The 18,533-nt window shown below is 32.2% G+C and overlaps 2 protein-coding genes across 12 annotated transcripts in view; one reads left to right on the top strand and one right to left on the bottom strand.

The window, feature by feature from the left end:
• The window catches only part of LOC126915619 (la-related protein 1B), a 30,537-nt gene extending 15,824 nt beyond the window's left edge, over positions 1-14,713 (top strand). For 3 of the 7 annotated variants that reach the window (XM_050720453.1, XM_050720454.1, XM_050720450.1), the window contains exons 9-17: positions 86-643; positions 962-1,119; positions 1,433-1,658; positions 1,728-1,895; positions 1,989-2,242; positions 2,331-2,491; positions 2,738-2,992; positions 3,229-3,362; positions 3,448-13,747. In XM_050720453.1, the coding sequence (XP_050576410.1) occupies positions 86-643; positions 962-1,119; positions 1,433-1,658; positions 1,728-1,895; positions 1,989-2,242; positions 2,331-2,491; positions 2,738-2,992; positions 3,229-3,362; positions 3,448-3,948 (2,415 nt within the window). In that variant the 3' untranslated portion in view covers positions 3,949-13,747. Of the gene's footprint in view, positions 1-85; positions 644-961; positions 1,120-1,432; positions 1,659-1,727; positions 1,896-1,988; positions 2,243-2,330; positions 2,492-2,737; positions 2,993-3,228; positions 3,363-3,447; positions 13,748-14,173 lie in introns of those variants that run through there. The other 4 variants (XR_007710267.1, XR_007710266.1, XM_050720452.1 and 1 more) reach the window with 4 other exon arrangements.
• Positions 14,714-14,905: 192 nt separating this feature from the next.
• Positions 14,906-18,177, bottom strand: LOC126915627 (PBAN-type neuropeptides-like). Of its 5 annotated transcripts, none has more exons than XM_050720473.1 (4): positions 17,896-18,177; positions 17,448-17,634; positions 15,879-17,132; positions 14,906-15,433 (listed from the first exon to the last, which is right to left on the bottom strand). In XM_050720473.1, exons 3-4 carry the CDS (start codon positions 16,261-16,263, stop codon positions 15,189-15,191), a joined length of 630 nt encoding a protein of 209 aa, XP_050576430.1. In that variant the 5' UTR covers positions 16,264-17,132; positions 17,448-17,634; positions 17,896-18,177; the 3' UTR covers positions 14,906-15,188. The 5 variants fall into 5 exon arrangements, with proteins under 5 accessions (XP_050576430.1, XP_050576432.1, XP_050576431.1 ...); XM_050720475.1 differs by having other exon boundaries at positions 14,906-15,286; positions 15,380-15,433; positions 15,879-17,634; positions 17,896-18,175; XM_050720474.1 differs by having other exon boundaries at positions 15,879-16,115; positions 16,466-17,634; positions 17,896-18,153.
• Positions 18,178-18,533: the final 356 nt, after the last annotated feature.

Raw genomic sequence — 18,533 nt, 5'->3', positions numbered from 1 at the left:
ATATCAATTTTGAAATATTATTGCAGAATCTCTAAAATCATTTTCAAGAGTAAATGACTAATGTTATTATTTTTTTTTTTATTAGGTTAGAACGAAAATAGATCCTTTGAAGTGGCCTATCTTGGACGCGGCTGGAAATCCCGTATTCTTAGAACCGTCTGATACTTCGAATCCATCTCAAAACGAAGTAATACTTTCCTCCACGTCCGAATCCGATTTTTGCCCTGCTGCGAGACCCTTATCTACAATTCCTATTCCCCCAGTTCCGCGCGTTCTTCAATCCAACCATGTTGTCCCAACAATAGGAAGGCTTAGTGAATCAGAAAGTATATCCTCATTGATAGGCGACAGTTTAAATCCTGACGTACCGGAGTTCATACCAATTTCGAACGAACTGACAGACAAAAATAACGAACCTATTGTATTCGATAATACAAACGAATCGTTCAAGACAGAAAAACAATCAGTAGAAGTGAAAAGCATTCCAGGACTGTCGAGTGACAATTCATTACTGCTCTCAAGAAACAAAGCCTCGAAACCGGACGATAAAATGTCCACAACAGTCAAGTGTTCTAGTCCATCCTCCGTACCAGAAGTGCAAGTCAACGGAGAATCACAATCTGTCAATGGTGTTTGGAAAGAGGTAATCTTTTTTTCGTGTATTATTAGTACCAACATTGAAATTAAATATTCGCGTTTTTTTAATCCACAGAAAAAACACTTCCACTTTTACAACTTATTCAAGATCTTAAATTGAACTGTACTTTTTTACCTAGAACTATAAAGAATGCAATGAATTTATAAAATGGTCTAATAGGATGTTGTGTTACCGATTAAGTAAATTAGAATATTTGCCTGAAACGTCATTGGTGTATAAAAATTGCGACACAAACTGTGGATCTATTTCAAACAAGTTATTACTATTAGTAATAAGTAATAACTGAGTTCATGAAAATAATAGGTAAGGCGAAGGGTGAAACCATCACATAAGGAAAGAAACGAAGAAAAAGAAAAAATTGATAACGTTAAAAGCGAAGAAAGAGAGGAGTTAGACTTTCAATTTGACGAGGAACTCGATACGCCACCACCAACTGGCCGTCACAATGCATTTTCTGAATGGTTTGTTGCTATTTGTTTGACTTTCTTTTGATTATATTATGAATTTTATACATGCGTTCATAACTTAAGAGTATATAGTATTCATAAAAAATAGCAAAAAGTATTTATATACTACAGCAAACTCCAGATTAGCATTTTAAAGCAAATTGAATGTCTTCTTAGAAAGAAATTATAAATGAAGTTCCTGATTTATTTTGAATTGTTAGTACGACATTATATTTTTATTTTACTGATTACTATATACTTCTAAACTATTGTGTCTTTTTCTCAGGTTATTCTGTATGTGTAAAAGTTAACATGTGATATATTGTAGGTCTGAAGACGATGAGGATTATGAATTGTCAGATAGAGATGTCAATAAACTTTTAATCTTCACACAAACGTCGGTGCCTATGTCAACGCGTATTCCGAAACACGAAGGTCATGATCGGACTGGTGACTGGACAACAAGAGTAAAAATGACCCAGGATCTCGAGCAAGCCATCAATGATGGTTTATACTATTACGAAGAAGATTTATGGATGAAAGATGGTCAAAGGGTAAGTTTAAATCATTTTTTAGAATATTTCTCTGACATACATAGATTTGAGTTACTTCATTCCTTATAGTATGGATCTTCGTCGTCAATTGGAAGCTATAAAACTGTTAATGTGATTAGTCAAGAAGATTTTGAAAAAATGGCTCCTAAAGCGCCTAAAAAAGCTAATCCAGAAGTTCCTCCTCCACCACCATCTGCAATAGAAGATATGGAAGTGTCTCGTTCGCTTCCAACGCAGGTACTTTTTCATTTCATATTTATTTAATCTTATTAATTATATTAATATTGTTCACTTCACATTTTACATTTAATGTAATTATTGTATCCATAGATGTCAATGACTACAGATGGTCAAGAGAGAAGAGATCGTCGTGTAGATAGAAGTCGTTGGAATGATAAATTGAGAAGGGATAGTAGAAGAGGAGTGGTTCCTCGTTTCTTCGCGGTAGTAAAGGACGAACCTTCGGTAGATCCCAGAACACCACGAAAAAGGAAAACGCGACATAGCAATAATCCGCCTGTTGAACATCACGTTGGTTGGATTATGGACGTTCGGGAACATCGACCGCGTACATATTCTACAGGGTAAATTTACATCGCCAACAAGTTGTATAACAAGCGAAAAAAGTTTAATAACAATTTAATAATTTTATACTTTTATTGTATTGTACAGAAGTAGCACAGGAACAAGTCCAAATGAAGGTTACCTTGCGAGTAGTTACGGAAGTGCACCACAATCATTGCCTATTTTTCACCACCCGAGTCATGCTCTTCTAAAAGAAAATGGTTTTACACAGCAGGTCTATCACAAGTATCATTCACGTTGCTTGAAAGGTGAATATAAATTTTCGTTTTTTAAATTATTTTTTATGATTCATGAAATGTTATTATCTAAATTAGTACTATAGACGATTAATATTTTTTTTATAAGTATACATAATGATGAATTATTTTATTTTTGTCTTCTTTTCCCGACTGAGGAATATCATGAAGAGAAAAGAGGATCTGAAAATATCTTAGCGTACATAAATTATAATTCCTTTGGGTATACAAATTTTCATCATATTTATATTATTTCAGAACGTAAGAGACTTGGAATTGGCCAATCTCAAGAAATGAACACACTTTTCCGTTTTTGGTCATTCTTCTTGCGGGAAAATTTCAATCGTACTATGTATGAAGAATTCAGGACTGTAGCCAAAGAAGATGCTTCTGAGGGTTATCGATATGGTTTAGAATGCCTTTTTAGATTTTATAGTTACGGTTTGGAGAAGAGATTTAGACATCACCTGTATAAAGATTTCCAAGTCGAAACGATACAAGATTACGAAAGTGGTTAGTATATTTCTTTCTAAAACATCCAACTTGATGCACATTATAGGTTGTTTAGTTATAACATTTATTGTTAACTAAACGGTAAGGGTGTGCTAAAGTAAATGAAATGTTCAGTTGGTACCATAAGATCAATTTGTCTTGTGTGCGGTACTTAACATAGCAACAAGCATTAATTAAATTAAAAATCGTTGTTTAATTTGAATACAATGTGCTAATATTTTATTTTCCCCTTGTAGGTCAATTGTATGGATTAGAAAAATTTTGGGCGTTCTTAAAGTATTATAAACGCTCTGATCAACTTCAAGTAGATCTTAAATTACAGGAGTATTTGTCTAAATTCAAGAGTATCGAAGACTTTAGAGTAGTTGAGGTAAATGTTCTATCTAAACATAAAAGATAACACATTTCATTAAATAACATTCCTAATTATGTTAATGTTCTCAATAATGTTACAGCCTCAAATAAATGAAATGCTGCAAACATTTGCTGCAAACTCACGATCTCAGGCCGCGAAGAGACGAAACAGAAGTGTGTCCGAAAGTGCAGGTGACGGTGATGCTTCACCTACCAACAGAGTTCGTCGACTATCTGGTGGTTCCAGTACCGTAACGTTGCCAACTTCAAGTTCTGAAAACAATTCCGTCGCGCAAAAGTCTCGTGTGGACTCAGTGAATCTTCCGCAGTTTCGCAACAGAGCCGGTTCGTTTGGATCTGGACGATTAGGCCATCCTAGAAGACGGAACGACGCTGGTTCCTCTTCCTCGAATATTCAACGAGATTTAAATAAACAACAGCAACCACGAAGCAAGCAAAATTCCGGCTCGTGTACGAAGCCTCAAGAAGTGAGTGGCAAGCCTCAAAACGTCATAAGGGATCGTTTACTGGCGATCTCTAAGGCCGAGCAGACGAAGTCGGTCACAATCAAGACGGATAGCACGTCGATTTCTCAAAAATGAGATCAGCTTGAAAATTGATGGGTAAGTGCATAAGCACTTACTCGATTTGCTAAATTGGATAAGTGCATCGTTCCTGGGATAGGGATAATACTTTAAGAAAAGAAAAAATCTCGTTTGAAAAAGTAATAGAAAAGTTATACAGTGTGTTAGAATCATTTAAAAAAAATGAGCACAAGACTCTGTGTACAAAACGATGAATCTATGAAAGTGTATCTCTCTGGCGTTGGTGATTGTTAGAGAAGAATAATGAAAAACATTGTAAGTGAAGGTTAAAGACATCTTCGTTCGTGAGAGAAGTTCAGCGAGCTATTTTTAAGGTAGTTCATTAAGGTTGTATTTACGAATATATATATTCGGCTATTTTTGCTTATATTAAACAAAACTCTGTTCGGTTCATCCGCTAGGATACTTTCGCTACAAATCCTAGCAGGAAAAAAGAGAACTGCCCACGGAATGAACGAACACATGAAGAATCCAGGCACGGTAGCATGTACATACATTTCGTATTGCCGATAAATTCGTGTTCGTTTAAGACATTTATCCAAGCGAATTTTTTCATTTGAAGAAATTGGGTTCACTGGTCTCTTACGTGTACAATGTATAGATTTATTACGGCATTACTATAGTTCTTCGCAAAAGTTACAATTGAGAAAATATTTTCCTTTGTTCTATCATCGAACGATCATTGCTTTCGCATTCATGGAAGGAAATGATTGAAAGATCGAACTGTATGATACGAAAAAACAGAAAATTGAAACTCCAGTTTAATGGATGATCGCACAGTATAAATATTTCAGTAATTACCAGTATAAATTTTTTAACAATTCCCAAATTTAGACATGTTTCTTCATACTTTATTGATATGAAGAAATCAACTAGATTCTAAATTTATATATACAATTGGCGAATATGCCTTATCTCGTTATAAGTTACTTTTAATATCGTTACATGAAAGTCATCTCTTTGAAAAGATAATGAAGTGTATATCGTTTCGTCATCAAAATTTATTCAAAATTTGAATCGTGTCGGTAGCAATTGGAAGATATTATAAATTGGTTGCAAAACGTTTACAATTTTTATGGTCTATATATATTTCAGTTTTTTTAAATTTTGTAAAACATCACATACATCTGTATTCTATTATTTATCATTTTAGATAGAGAATTATCTTACCGTGAATGTTGTGTAATTTGCGCAAGATACTAAATTAATTACGAATGGAAAAGTTCCGAAGATTCATTTAGATAAATTCGTTTTTAGCAAAACGTAGTACGTTATTAGCCATCTAGTGACGCTGACTAAACTCTTAAACAATTTTAATTCCTAATGAATTGAACCAACTATTGGATCAAACAGCAAAGAGAAAATTGAGGTTGTGTAAAATCATAGTAAATGCTATATTGACACGTGGAACAATTCTTAGCCGCTGCACAATGAAATATTTTATATATAGAAGCTTATAAAGTCGTTTCTTTACAAATATGCATTTAAATCTGTTAATATTTGATAATGTTATGTGGAAAGTTTAATACTATAAAAAAGAGAAAGTGTAGTGGCAACAGTAGTATCATAGACAATGATGATAAACATTAATATCATTGATAATATCAATTCTAAATAGAAATTATTTTATCTTTCATTATCAGTAATTAAGATTCAGTTGTGTTGCTACTTTTCTTATAATTTTTGGGCTAATAATATAAAATTCCAGATTAAATTTTATTTTTAAATAAATTTCAGTTATACTTGTTCTAAAGTTCAATTTCTAATACCTCTAATATTTTTATATAAAATTAGAAATTGAAAATAACGTAATAATTAGAAGATTCATACTCAGGTGTTTGTTATATTGTGTATGTTGTCTTTTTACTATTTATAGGAATGAAACTATGATTCTATTGCCATTTAACTGTTTTGAACCCCTTTGCATTCCTAATGAACAATCAATCTTTCATAGTTACTGACCAATAACTATCTATTTGTAGAAATGTATGATTACTCTGATGTAGAATTACTCATCCGTGTAACGCAGAATTGATACAGTCATTAATTGGTTCTTTAATTCTGCGAAGATTTTCATCTGATCAGTTATCTCAGACACATGAAGGAGTTTTCTTTCTTGTTAACCTGATTAACCTATTACAAACTAAACAGAACTAATGTATAAAAGATTCGTATAAACGCAACATTTTTGAAAAACGTAAATAAAAAAACGTACACATTGTTTTCTCAAATTACAAAAATGTATTAGAATAATAGATACTTTGCAAGAAGCCTTATTTTTAAAAAAATCAAGTTGAAAAGTCCGTCAAGCGCACATGTACTTAACTAATTTTCGATTGAATAAGGATTATACAACCAGGCAGAAGTTTACATGCTGAAATAAATAAAATTTATAGAATAAAATTGTTGTCTTTGAAGCCTCGTTTACAAGAAAAACAAATTTGAAATAACGGCCGTTAGCTATATGGGGTTTAATTTGAGGTTAGCTGAGTGCATGTGTACGTATTGAATTTTCAAATTCGATTTTTTAAAAAAGAAAAACGGAAGCGGACAGATTTTACTTCTTGTCTATTCAATAAGTCTCATTGATTTATTTTTACATACTGAATAACCTTTAATTCACTATTATTATCTTATTTTGAAATATTTTGTATATACATTTAACGCCAACTTGTATACTATATGCAATATTACACGCTAAAAAATTAGGATACGTAGAAATTATAGTTCAGTGATGATGTAGAAACACATTAGTTGGACTAGATGAAGTTTTGAGGTTAAGTAAAATTATTCTTCAAATTTGGCGTTCTAGTGAAACAAATTACAACGTTATTATAACAAAACATCAATTGATTCAGATCAATGTTATTCAGGAGAACAAACGCAAATTGAAAATTTAATGCACGAGTAAAAACATGTATGTATACACAATACGAATGGCTGGTTCATTCTCATACACAACGTTTCAATTTTCCGTCGACGCGCTTTATGTATTGTCGTTTACTAGCGAAAGAGTTGAGAAGTCGACATTAATTAAACTTGCATACAAGTGCCTGGAGACATTGCAAATCTGTTCTCATCTTTTAATATACTAGTCACACACTGACATCAGCCAATGCATCGTGAATGTTTTCACAAAAATAATGATTGTAGTTACAGAGGAAGAGATCTTTTTCTTTCTTCTTATTTTACATATCGCACTTGTATCGTACAATTTCATATTTGTAAAATTGTGATAACTGAAGAGAAACTGCATCACAGAACGATTGCTTGAATCTTTTGTAACAAAAGTGTAACATTTCCTGTTGAACATTCCTCTGTATTACTCGTGTCTCACATATGAAATCGAATCATCTTCGTTCACAGCGCCTATACTTCACAAATTCATCTGTCATGAAACAAATGTCAGTATGTACTAATTTTCAAGTTGGAGCATTTTTTCATCCTTGAAGACTATTTCAAGAAGATTTCTTCTTTCTAACGTTCCTATATATTCATGGAAATTCCACAAAAGATAACAAGGCTTATTTTCGAACAGTTGCCAAGTGTTTTATATTTTTTTATGTTTCGCATTTTCCTTTTTTTCTCTTTGTCTTTTATTTTTTATACATACTGGCTTTATACGGCTTTACTTTTGTGCTGTGTTGTCTGGATTAATGTAACGTTTTCTTTTTTTTGGTGTAGAGTGAACAAGACAGAGTTTCGTATCAGGAAAACGTAGTGAGGATGAAGCAAGGATAAAAATGTTACACTGATCTAAGGAACATTGTACATTCAAGAAGTTTAGTTAGGGTTTTAAACAGAATACAATAGCGTCCGCTTAAAATTGGAATAACCAGAGTTGTTACGTGTATAAATATATTTCTTCTCTACTCTTAAGAGTAAAAATTGACTTACGTCGATTTCTCAAACAAAAGTGCATTGCAAAGTTCATAAAATCTCACACAATCATAAAGATTTAGGATATAGGATACGCGAATCTTCGTTATTGATTGAAATTAAAAATTCGTTATTGCCACATTCACGAATATATCAATACCAAATCCCTACCATTCACAGATTAACTCTGGCTGAATAAACACTATCTATACTAACATTTAGTGGAAAAAAGAGATACTCGGATTTTCCTAGAAATATACCTCCCTCGATAACTGGCCAAATAAAATCCAACTTATGACCAGTTAACGACACACGACTGTATGTTGTTCGTATGACAAACAATGTTTACTAATAACCAGACAAATTGTTATATAAGTGCATAAAAAAGAACTCGAAATGTCCAAGTAGTTAGCAAGAATTTAATTAGAGACACGATATCGGGCTGTCCAAAGTGGCGGAATATCCTACGAAATTTCTTTCTTTTTTTCAGTGGCCTTAAAAGAAATCTGATTGTGCCTGAAGTTAATGGGTTACATCGAACTTCATCCGAGTTTACTTTAGCCGGAAGCCGCCGAGGAAATTTCATCTGTCGAGTTTGAATGCATGAACTAAGGAATTAATTCAATTTTTGATTCATCATGTGAAATTTTCTCTCTAATTATCGGAAGCTTAAGAGAAGTAGGGAGAGATCATTTACACACAAAGTGTATAAGATGTTTTATAGTAGAACGAATCGACGATTACTCTTCGTAAAGTAATTCTTTTAAAAAGAAAAGAAAGCATATTTGCTTTTTTGACTTTGTTCTCGTAGAGGCAATAGATTTTTGAAAATTGGTGATTTTTACATGTGTTCATAAGTTTCATCAGTGTTGCTTTGTGTCAAGTCAGACGTTCCATGGAAGTTGTTTCAATTGTTTAAAATCTGAAAATTTTACCTATTGAGAAAGCTCATTTAAGTAAATATAACAGGCGTATATTTTTTAAAAATCCATTTTAGACTCAAGGACCGTTTATAAATTCACTTGTAAATTATTTGAAACGTTATAAATTATAGGCGTGATTTTTCATCTACGCTGAAAAACATTTATACGGAGCAGGTTATTTTTATCAAGACTGTTGGTACAATCTTTCAAACAATAATATTAAACTAATGTAAAGTGTGAAATAGGGTTAATGCTCCCTATGTTCTCTATGTTCTTTCTGTCTCTTCCTCTCATCGTCTTCCTTTTGTATCTTTGCCAGATCTGAATTTCAACTGAAAGCTGAACCTTATCAACTGCTCTGTTAAAATTTGTTTTTCAATTATTTATGATTTTCTCATCAAGTCAGTGAGCTTCAGATCAGCTATTTAGTTGGCAGTATATTTAATCGAATATTTGTTGGCTCTTTAACTGAATTATAGTTAGGAAATTTTTATAGAATTGTACAAGTTATGATTAATTGCCTGTCGATTCTTAAAAAACTTGACCTCATACTGATTACAAAGAAAGGACGATACTTGTCTTCAGGTGATCATTCTAGAGTTCCTACGTCCGTTCGAATGACTTTTGTGCTTGCAATGAGCATTTGACACGTGCTCAAGTCGAAGATGTTGCATTATTCTTTGTAACAGTGTTGCATGATTTGACGAGTAAAAATTTAGGTATTTTTTAGTAATTTTTTGAGGAAATGTGTTACAGATAATTGTATGTCTTATATATATATATATATATATGTCCCTACGTAGTTTTAGGTCAATCGTATAAATATTTTTTACGTTGCATTTAAGAGATACCGTTATTTTTACATAATCGAACTATTGTTAATAGTTTTCTTGAAAAACATTCTTAGAAATAAATCGGTTGAAACCTAACAACCTCTTAAATTGTACATCACGTGTCAACATAGAATTTTTTATATTTACACATACGTTTGCAATATCGATCATTCAGTCTTTTTTTTACAATCTCGAATAATTAAGAAATTTTTGTTATTTATTTTAAATCACGTGTCACTATCATATAAGGTACATCACGGATATCAAGCTACTTTTATATTAGAAGCAATTTAAGAATTATGTACAATGGAAATAGAAATTCAATTTTTAACCAGCCGCTTTCTATGATTCTATGTCACTTGATCTGTATTCCTGCTCTTTTTTTCTTCTTCAAAATGTTTCGTGAGTCAATATTTTGTAACTCGCTCAATATACACATTTTGACTTGATTTTCTGTAATTTGTACTTAAAACATATACAAATTAAGGCACGCGTTGGAAGTTTCTTTATCTTCAAGTAATTCGATACTCCTTTGTCTAATCTATGTTTTCGTTACAGAAAACGAAGCGATACTTTTTTTCATGAAACTAAATATTCCAAAGCTCAATAGCTTATCTCAAGGTTTTTCGCTCGCAGCTCCTTGCCATTTTATAAACATTTTCATTGCCCCTATATAAGATTACAAAATTCGAAATACTTGTATTAATAAAACTGACAATTTTTTAAAAAGTAATTTATTAATAGGTCATAATGAAACGTATAAAATAAAATCGATAAAACGATCAACTTATAAAGGTACTAACAGTAAGAAAAGAAAGTACGATGGAAACGAAAGGAAACAAAAATAAAGTAAATGGTGTTACATACAGAAATTTCGAACGGACGAAGATCGATTAGCACAAAGCAACAGAGGCAAAGAGAATAAACGCGAAAACGAATACTAGAAAGAAAAATATGGTGCCAGGAACTAAGCTATAGACGAACGAAGGGAACTTCATAATTAAATAGCGAATATCTTATGTACATAGAACGTGTTCGTAGTCTATTTTGCCATTTCGTATACAACGGCGTAGGATTAAATTAAAACTAGTTTCTAAGCGAGTGATTCAATTTAAACTAAAAAAGAGCGTATCGCTATAATAAAAAAAAAAAAGATATGACTGTAGGCTTAATGGAATTTAGATTAGGAGTAACGATAGCTGTCGCTAGGATTCGATCGTCGTTCTTTTTCAACTTCATTCTCCTTTGTCGTAATTGGTTTGTCAATTAATCTTGTACATGTGTATATATATATGTATCGTGGACACCTTTTTCATTATTGCTTTGTCGTTTTAATATTTAAGCACGTTTAATATTAAGTATGCATTTGCACGATGACTGGACGTAACTTATTATGAGATTCTTGCGAAATTTGGGAATTTATCTTTCTTTACCTTTGAAGTGATCACGTTCCAGTGGCTATAACATACGAAGGATGCTTTTCTATTAACATTTCACTTTTACCAGCTAATAGCAATGATTTTATTTGATCTTTCAGAGCCTATTTTATGAACTGCTCATTATTTAAATTTTGTTTGTTTCTGAAAAAGTAATCGGCTATATCGATTCTATAAATAAAACACCACATCGACTATTTTCTGTTATAAATACAAAGTTTAGGTCCAGATCATTAACAGAAGATTGAACTTAACTGTATTGATACTTTATCTGCGATTCATTTCTAAGAAGTTTAATACAACGAAACTGAGTGAATTCTACTGTTAACGAAAATGAGTCAGTACAACTAGTTTTTCAATGAGTATCTGGAAGAAAGCTACCTTTCTTTGAACGAACGACGATCATGTAGAATATTGTAAATAATTTTTACCAGAAATCCTTGGAGTCACGTCGGTAGACGGATGTCCTGTTGTAAACGGCTGAAGAAAATGCACTACATTGCAAATTCTTATATTGTTACTTATATGCGTGCATATATATTCTATATATATATATATGTAAATTACACAGTTATACACAGGATACATAATTTAGAAAAGATAAGGACGAGTGAGGGTTGAAAAGAAGGAAAACTGCTTTCTGAAACGTATCTTTTTTTTATGGAAAAATTAATCCTTGCTTTGTTTCACTTTCTTTCTTTTTCTTCTTGTATCTTGATCTCTTAATTAATTCTTGTATTTATTTATCTATGTATAGTATATTTATACTCATCTTTTCTTTTAAGTATGTCCATTTCATTTGTTTAGCTGTAATGGATTGAAGAAAAAAGTTATTAAAACAAAAAAAAGATTGTGTTAGTATATTATATTTACGTATAATTGTATATTTAGGGTTAGAAGACTAAAATTTCTTTTCTTCGGATTTTTCTCTAGGATTGATCGTGAAAATTAATCTTTGGTATATCGACGATATATATTTACAGTTATTGTAAATGGTTTTTGGAACGATCGAACGAAGTTTCATGGAACGTGCGGAGAAAAAATTCCGTTCTGAATTTTAAACTAGTGAGAGATCGATTTTTCTCGATTAAATCTTCCTTCTGTTGTTACATCTTTTCAAGTGGATAGAGCCACTTGAAAATCTTTCCGAACGGAATACTTTTCTTTGAATCTAATTTATATCCAAAATCCAATTTGTGATTCTGATCGATTCTAATTTTATATATTGTAATTAATTCGGCCATCATTTTCGCTCAATAACTCTTGTCATTTTTTTTATCATATTTCTTTGCAACGGTATGAAAACGATAAGAAGGAGAATACTGACAATTGATAAATCATTAATTGTCCGATGATCGATAAATCGTTTGAGAATCGATTGATTATTCGATAAACTGTAAATCATTCCCTAAGGGGTTAATTATTTATAATCGATAAATCATTCAATCGATAGAATGTTGATCGTGCGATAATCGATAAACTATTTCCTAGAGAATTTGCTATGCAATAACCTATGGATCATTTCGTAAGGAATTAATGGAAATTAAAGTACGAAGCAAAGTGACTTAAGAATCATACATTCAGAATATCTAAACAGATATTAAAGAAACAGAATAAATATGAGTGTAATGAATTGGGAAAAAGAGTATGTCAGCATTTTAACCCTCGTGTTACTAACTTTAATTATCGATCGATTATTATTACGCCATAAGCTTCCGATCAACGATTATCTTTTTAAAATGAAAGGGAAAAAACTAGGTAAAACATTTTAACAATTTTTACACTACCATACATGATTAGATGACACGAAAAATAGATATAAAGTAACAATAATTAGAATCGACTGAAAGCAATAGAGGAAAATAATACCCTAGATTAAAAGAGTACATTGATCAAGAATTTTATTCGAATTTTGTAAGAAACATGCATAGAAACGAACTGATAGATTCCTTCGAAGACTATAACTATGGTAATCTACTATTATACTCTAAATAAAAGGGTGAAAGTGAATTATTAAAAGAAAGAAAACAGAATATTTAATTAGAAAAAGATTGATGGTATTTATTCGTAACGATGAGTTAACTTGGAGAACGTGCAGAAATGTGAGAAATTAGAAAAGGGAAAGCTTATAAAATAGAATCGTAAATCGATTGAAAATATCGATTGTACTTTCCGTTTGGCGGCCTCTCGAAAATAATCGATTTATTTTTACAGATTTATTAACCATACTGATGCATACATATGGCGTACATTACGTTTTCTTACAATCCGATCTGTGACGATGATTTTGCGTAACATTACCAATTTGAGATCCTGTCAAAACGAAAACTGTTGATCATGTAAATATAACATACATTCGTAGCGTGCGAATATTATTATTATTATTATAAAGAATAGAAAAAACGAGACAAACGCGTGTCCGTTCACGTAATATGTGTATGATAGAAGATTGTATGGGTGTGTACGAATGAGAGGAAGATAGGGAAAGTAAAATGAAAAAAAAAAATACAGACATATATTATATATATACAAATATATAATTTACATATTGTAGTTGTAATACGCCTAGAGATATTTAAGTAAGGGTGTTATACGTGATGAAACGAGCTGTCGTGTGAACGATTTGTGAATCTTGTATGCGTAGAAAGATTGTAACATTTATGAGTGCAGTAAATAATAATAATAATAATAATAAAAAAAGGACAAAAAACCGAATTGCAAACAATATTGTATTTTTTCTTCACCCCATGATGTCATTAACGCGTATCTCATATAGTTTAGAATCTTTTTAGGTTAAGATAAATTTCACAGATAATGAAGACGATAAGTTTATTATTTTGAATACTTTGTTTTTTCGGTGTAGTGGACATTTTATTTTACAATAATAACTTTTCTCAGAATACTAAGAAAGTATTTTCAATAGTGTTAAGAAGTTTTAAAGGATGACATAAAATTCGTATCCTGGTTTTTATAAAATTACAAGAATGAATTTTCGACTTTGCTATTTTTTTCAGGTCGAAATAACCCAAAAATTATTCGGAGCATTAATATCTATCAACGAACAGGACAAGTTTTTCCATTGAACTATTTCTTAAATTGAAGCAGGAAGAAAGGAGATAACCAAAATAAGATCGTTTCAATTTTTTCACAGAGAGGAACTATGAGTACAACGAGATAGGGTTAAATTTCTGGCTGCGGTGAAAGAAAGAGGAAGGAGGCAAAGGGAGGAGCGTAACTACGCGTGTAATTCCTCGACCGGAACTACCGTGGGCCATGTGGCGACGTAGACTGCGGTCGTAACCATAAAGCTTGGAAACACATCCAGCAGATACAAGTTAACCTTCTGCCTCTCCTTGCTCAAGTAACCATTTACTATCAGACCGGACAGGAATAACAACCACGGTTTTAGCGACTCTATCCTTTTAATTACATGATATTTTAAAATTTGAAAATATGTTGTCTTTCATTCTCTGTTTATCTTTTATCATAATATAGAAATTTATATTTGCAAATAGTAAAATAATTGGAATTTAAGAATTATTATAATCATATTTAAAAATTTTCTTATTTTTAAAAGTATTTCGTAGTAATAATAATTATACCAAGGTTTAAAAAATATGTATCTATCTTTTGAGGCGGGATATTAATGATTTGAAAGTCGAAATGAAAATAAAAATTTTATAGCTACGGCGCATCTTGTTTCTTTTGATCCTAATTATAGTATATTTGCGATATTTGAAAGATTATTTTTTTTGGAGTAAACGTCTGATGATTTATTTCTGTGCCGACAATTAGATTTAAAAATAAAATAAATATCTTCGTTCTTTCGACTCTTGACATTGTCAGGTTCTTTTTCCGACGGGAACGAAAAGAATTTACTGAATTAAAGTAGAACAATGCTAAACATCCCTTTATTATAACATAAGTGAATACGTATACTAGCCCATTACCTCAAGCTTAGCCTAACTTCTAATCAATTACATGGAAATCCAACCTTCATTTCACAAAGAAAAGAGAAAGAATAAAAATAAAAACTAATGAAACAGGAAAAGTATCGAGCATTCCTCGATTATAATACAAATAAATACAAGTCCTTTATTTTCTTAAATATGGTCTTAATTACACTATATCATTAGCTATTAATCATTCAGCAGGTCGAACCAGTCTTAAAAGCGTGCATCATCGAAGTTCTGTCGAGGTTTATCAATTATATTGTGCAACTGACGTCCAAGCCTCGGAGTTGGTGTCCAAGGTACTTTACGTCCTAAACGTGGTGCAAACAAAGGTGGGAAAATTTGTTCCTCCGCGTACAACTCTTCTTGATCCTTTGGAAACCCGTAAGAGAAATATTCCTCACTTGATTCTCTTCCCAAACGGGGTGTGAACTGCGTTGCTTGACGCCTATCTGATCCTGAAAACAAATTTTATTCAAAAACTCAATGATTGAAATATTAAATATAGATGGATGTTTTTTGCCATTTCTTAAAAGAAAAATACACATCTTTCGATTCTTTCAAATCATACAGTTAATCTGTTTGTTATTGTTTAAATCTTGGAAACAAAATTAGAGAAATATAGATTTGCAAAAGCATGAATATTCTATTCAGAGAAAAAATATTTAAGTTAGGTATTCAAGTTGCATCACTTCTGTAGAAAATAATGTGACATATACCATTATCAAATTGGCAAAAAATTTGATTCTATAATAATATGATATTACCGTGAATTATATAAAATAGAAAGCTACTATTTTTATCTTTTTTTTTTTGGAAAAGACGATCATGCAATACACTAAAAATACGAAGGGAAATTCATGAAACTATAAAAAACGTATTTCAAGCATAATAAATATATACCTGGAATCGTGATGACGGCCCAATGTGACCCATCGAGCGCGTTGGCCAGAGTTTCAATGTCAGAATCGATCTCCGGTTTTCTGTCCGCCCTGCGTCGTCGTCCCAATCGTGGGCCAAACCACATACCGCTGGTGATATCCTGCGAGGTACGTTTGATGCACTTGCCGTCGCTGCACGAGCCGAACTCGTTGCTCGGTGCTCTGTCATTGCTCATGCTACTCGAGGAATCTCTACCTTCTATTAGAAAGAGTATGACACGTACAAATAACGATACATGTGAAAATGGAAAAATAATAACACATATGTATATGTAGTTTCTCGGTCTTTGATCTAGCTTCCTTAATATCTCTTCAAAATGCATCACGAGAGAGACTGAGTCAAACATTTTATCACAAACTCCACATCTTATAAAAAATTGAAATGGTTGAAAAGTTGGAAGAATGTACCTCTTGTAACTGGTAATTAAAATGCAGAAACTTTTGCGAGAAAGAAATAATTGTTTTTTAAATCATCCTGAATTTTTCATTATATTACACCGTCAGAGGGTTGTTAAACTTCCTGTATAATTCACAATCGGTAGAACGTACCGTATTCTCCGGAAGCGCAGGACACCAAATAGACCACACATAGCAGTACGCAAACTGTGATGGTCATAAGGCGGTTGAAAGACAAAAACGCGACGGAACCGATCATCGCTTCGTTTGAGTGTCGTTATCGCGGAACGTTGTCGGCGAATGATGTCGATACGGTGTTCAGTCGCTGGTTTTATAGGGGTGCAAGCTACCTTACACTACTCTATTTTTCCTTTCTCTTTTCTTTTTCATCCAATTGTCGCCTCCATGGAGTAAACCTTATTTTTCTTCTTCCTTTCCTTGACAGTATCGATTTCATTTGAAATAAAGTTCAACTGAAAAAACACCCACCCCCAACCGAGGTCAATCCTGACGTCCCACGAAGCGATTCATCTCAATTTCAATCGAGATCTACGCTCTTCCATACTTAATGAGGATCGTGGGTACGTCCTGGGAGAACCTTTGCAACCACCCCCATATCGTTTCTTTTGCTTTCTCATCGTTGTTTATCTCTTTTTCTCTTCCTATCCTCACTTTCATTCTTTGTCGTCACCGCAAAGCGGAAATGTTCGTACGGATAGATTCATTGACTCTACCGGGATTTGTAACAGGATTAACTCAATCTCCGAAGCTATGCCTCTCTCTCTTTCTATTGTTTCCTTCTTCTGTTTTTCTCTCTGTTCTAAAGGAAATAGGATAGTAACTTTAATGGATCAATTGTGGACAGTGGAAAGAATCTTACGTGGATGATGAGTGTATGTAGAGAATAAGTTGTTAAATTCTCATTTATTGGAAATTAAATTATTTAGAATTTCATTTGTTTCTTATCCATAGCAATAGGTTTCTCCGTCAGAAAAACCTACCTTAAAAAACATTTCTTGAAACTTTCCTTAAAAATCTATCACTACTTGTATGTAGTTACTTATTAGAAGTTATGAATTATTAGATAATCGATACAGAAGGTTAATAGTTCACACATAAGATACAATAGGATTACCTAAATGACTGCAACCTCTTACAGAATGATTGAATTGATAATCCTATTAAATTGGCAAGTGACAAGTTTTAGGTTATATGCGTTTACTTTTCCTTTAACAAATCCATGTCCAATAGGATAATCTAGGCTAGTATAGTGTAAAATCCTCTTAATTTGAATTTCCTCCTGTGCTTTACCGAGGTAATTTCTGTGTAAAAGAATTTTTATATTAGCATTGGTAACCTATAACCTGTAAAATTTCGCTACTGTCATTTGTTCAACTACGAACGTTCGATCAATCTTGAATTCCAATAAAATCTCAATAAAATCGAATCGAATTAAATCCATCTTAACAGAAAACGACTACTATATAATTAGTTAAGACAAATGCACGTCGAATGATTTGCAAATATAGAACATTTATCGACAGAGATGGAAAAAGAGAGAAAAAAGGAAGACAAAATGTTACCTATTAGATCAGAAAATGTCAGCATAGTACCTTGGCGTTTTCCCTGTCGCTTGTAACAGATCGAACTTGGCACCCCAGGCGATCAGTCGGACAATCTGTTCTCGATTAAGTCTGTCAATTAACCAATTCAATTTCGGGACGAATGAGACCGAGGAGCAAGGAGAGGAGATCGGGCATCGTTCGTATAAAAGCACGACTGTGCGTCTGGCTATCGACACATTTATCGGTTGATCGTCTTGGAAGCACGCAGTTTAATTTACGGTAAAAGCGTAGTTTATATAAATGCGACTAGAAGACTGCTTTTATGCGAATCTTTTTTGTAGAGAGAATCTGTATTCGTATATTCATATAGTATTATAGTGTTTTAATATTTTTTTAAATTTTAGTAAGTATCTTGTATTTTGTTATTTTGAAATTAAAGAATTTTTGATATTTTGGTATTTTGCCATTCTAGTATTTTTATATTTAAATATTTTAGTACTTTGGTATTTAGGTACTTTAATATCCTAGTACGTCTGTACATGAATATATAAGCGTAAGTAATTAGACTAGTAACTTTGAAACATATAGAAAGTAGGAAAAAATTTCATCAAGGAAAATGAAATGTAATTAATCCGGAAGTACGTGCATTTACCGAA

This window comes from Bombus affinis, chromosome 4 (genome assembly GCF_024516045.1).
Source record: "Bombus affinis isolate iyBomAffi1 chromosome 4, iyBomAffi1.2, whole genome shotgun sequence".
In the NCBI taxonomy this organism is placed as follows: Eukaryota; Metazoa; Arthropoda; class Insecta; order Hymenoptera; family Apidae; genus Bombus; species Bombus affinis.
The sequence above is the reverse complement of the archived record's forward strand: the minus strand, read 5'-3'. Positions and strand labels throughout refer to the sequence as shown.

Coding starts and splice junctions, on each gene's coding strand:
- LOC126915627 (XM_050720471.1), bottom strand. CDS start 16,263: ATGTTTGACTCAGTCTCTCTCGTGATGCATTTTGAAGAGATATTAAGG. Junction 15,434..15,878: donor GGCCGTCATCACGATTCCAG/GTATATATTTAT, acceptor ATTTGTTTTCAG/GATCAGATAGGCGTCAAGCA.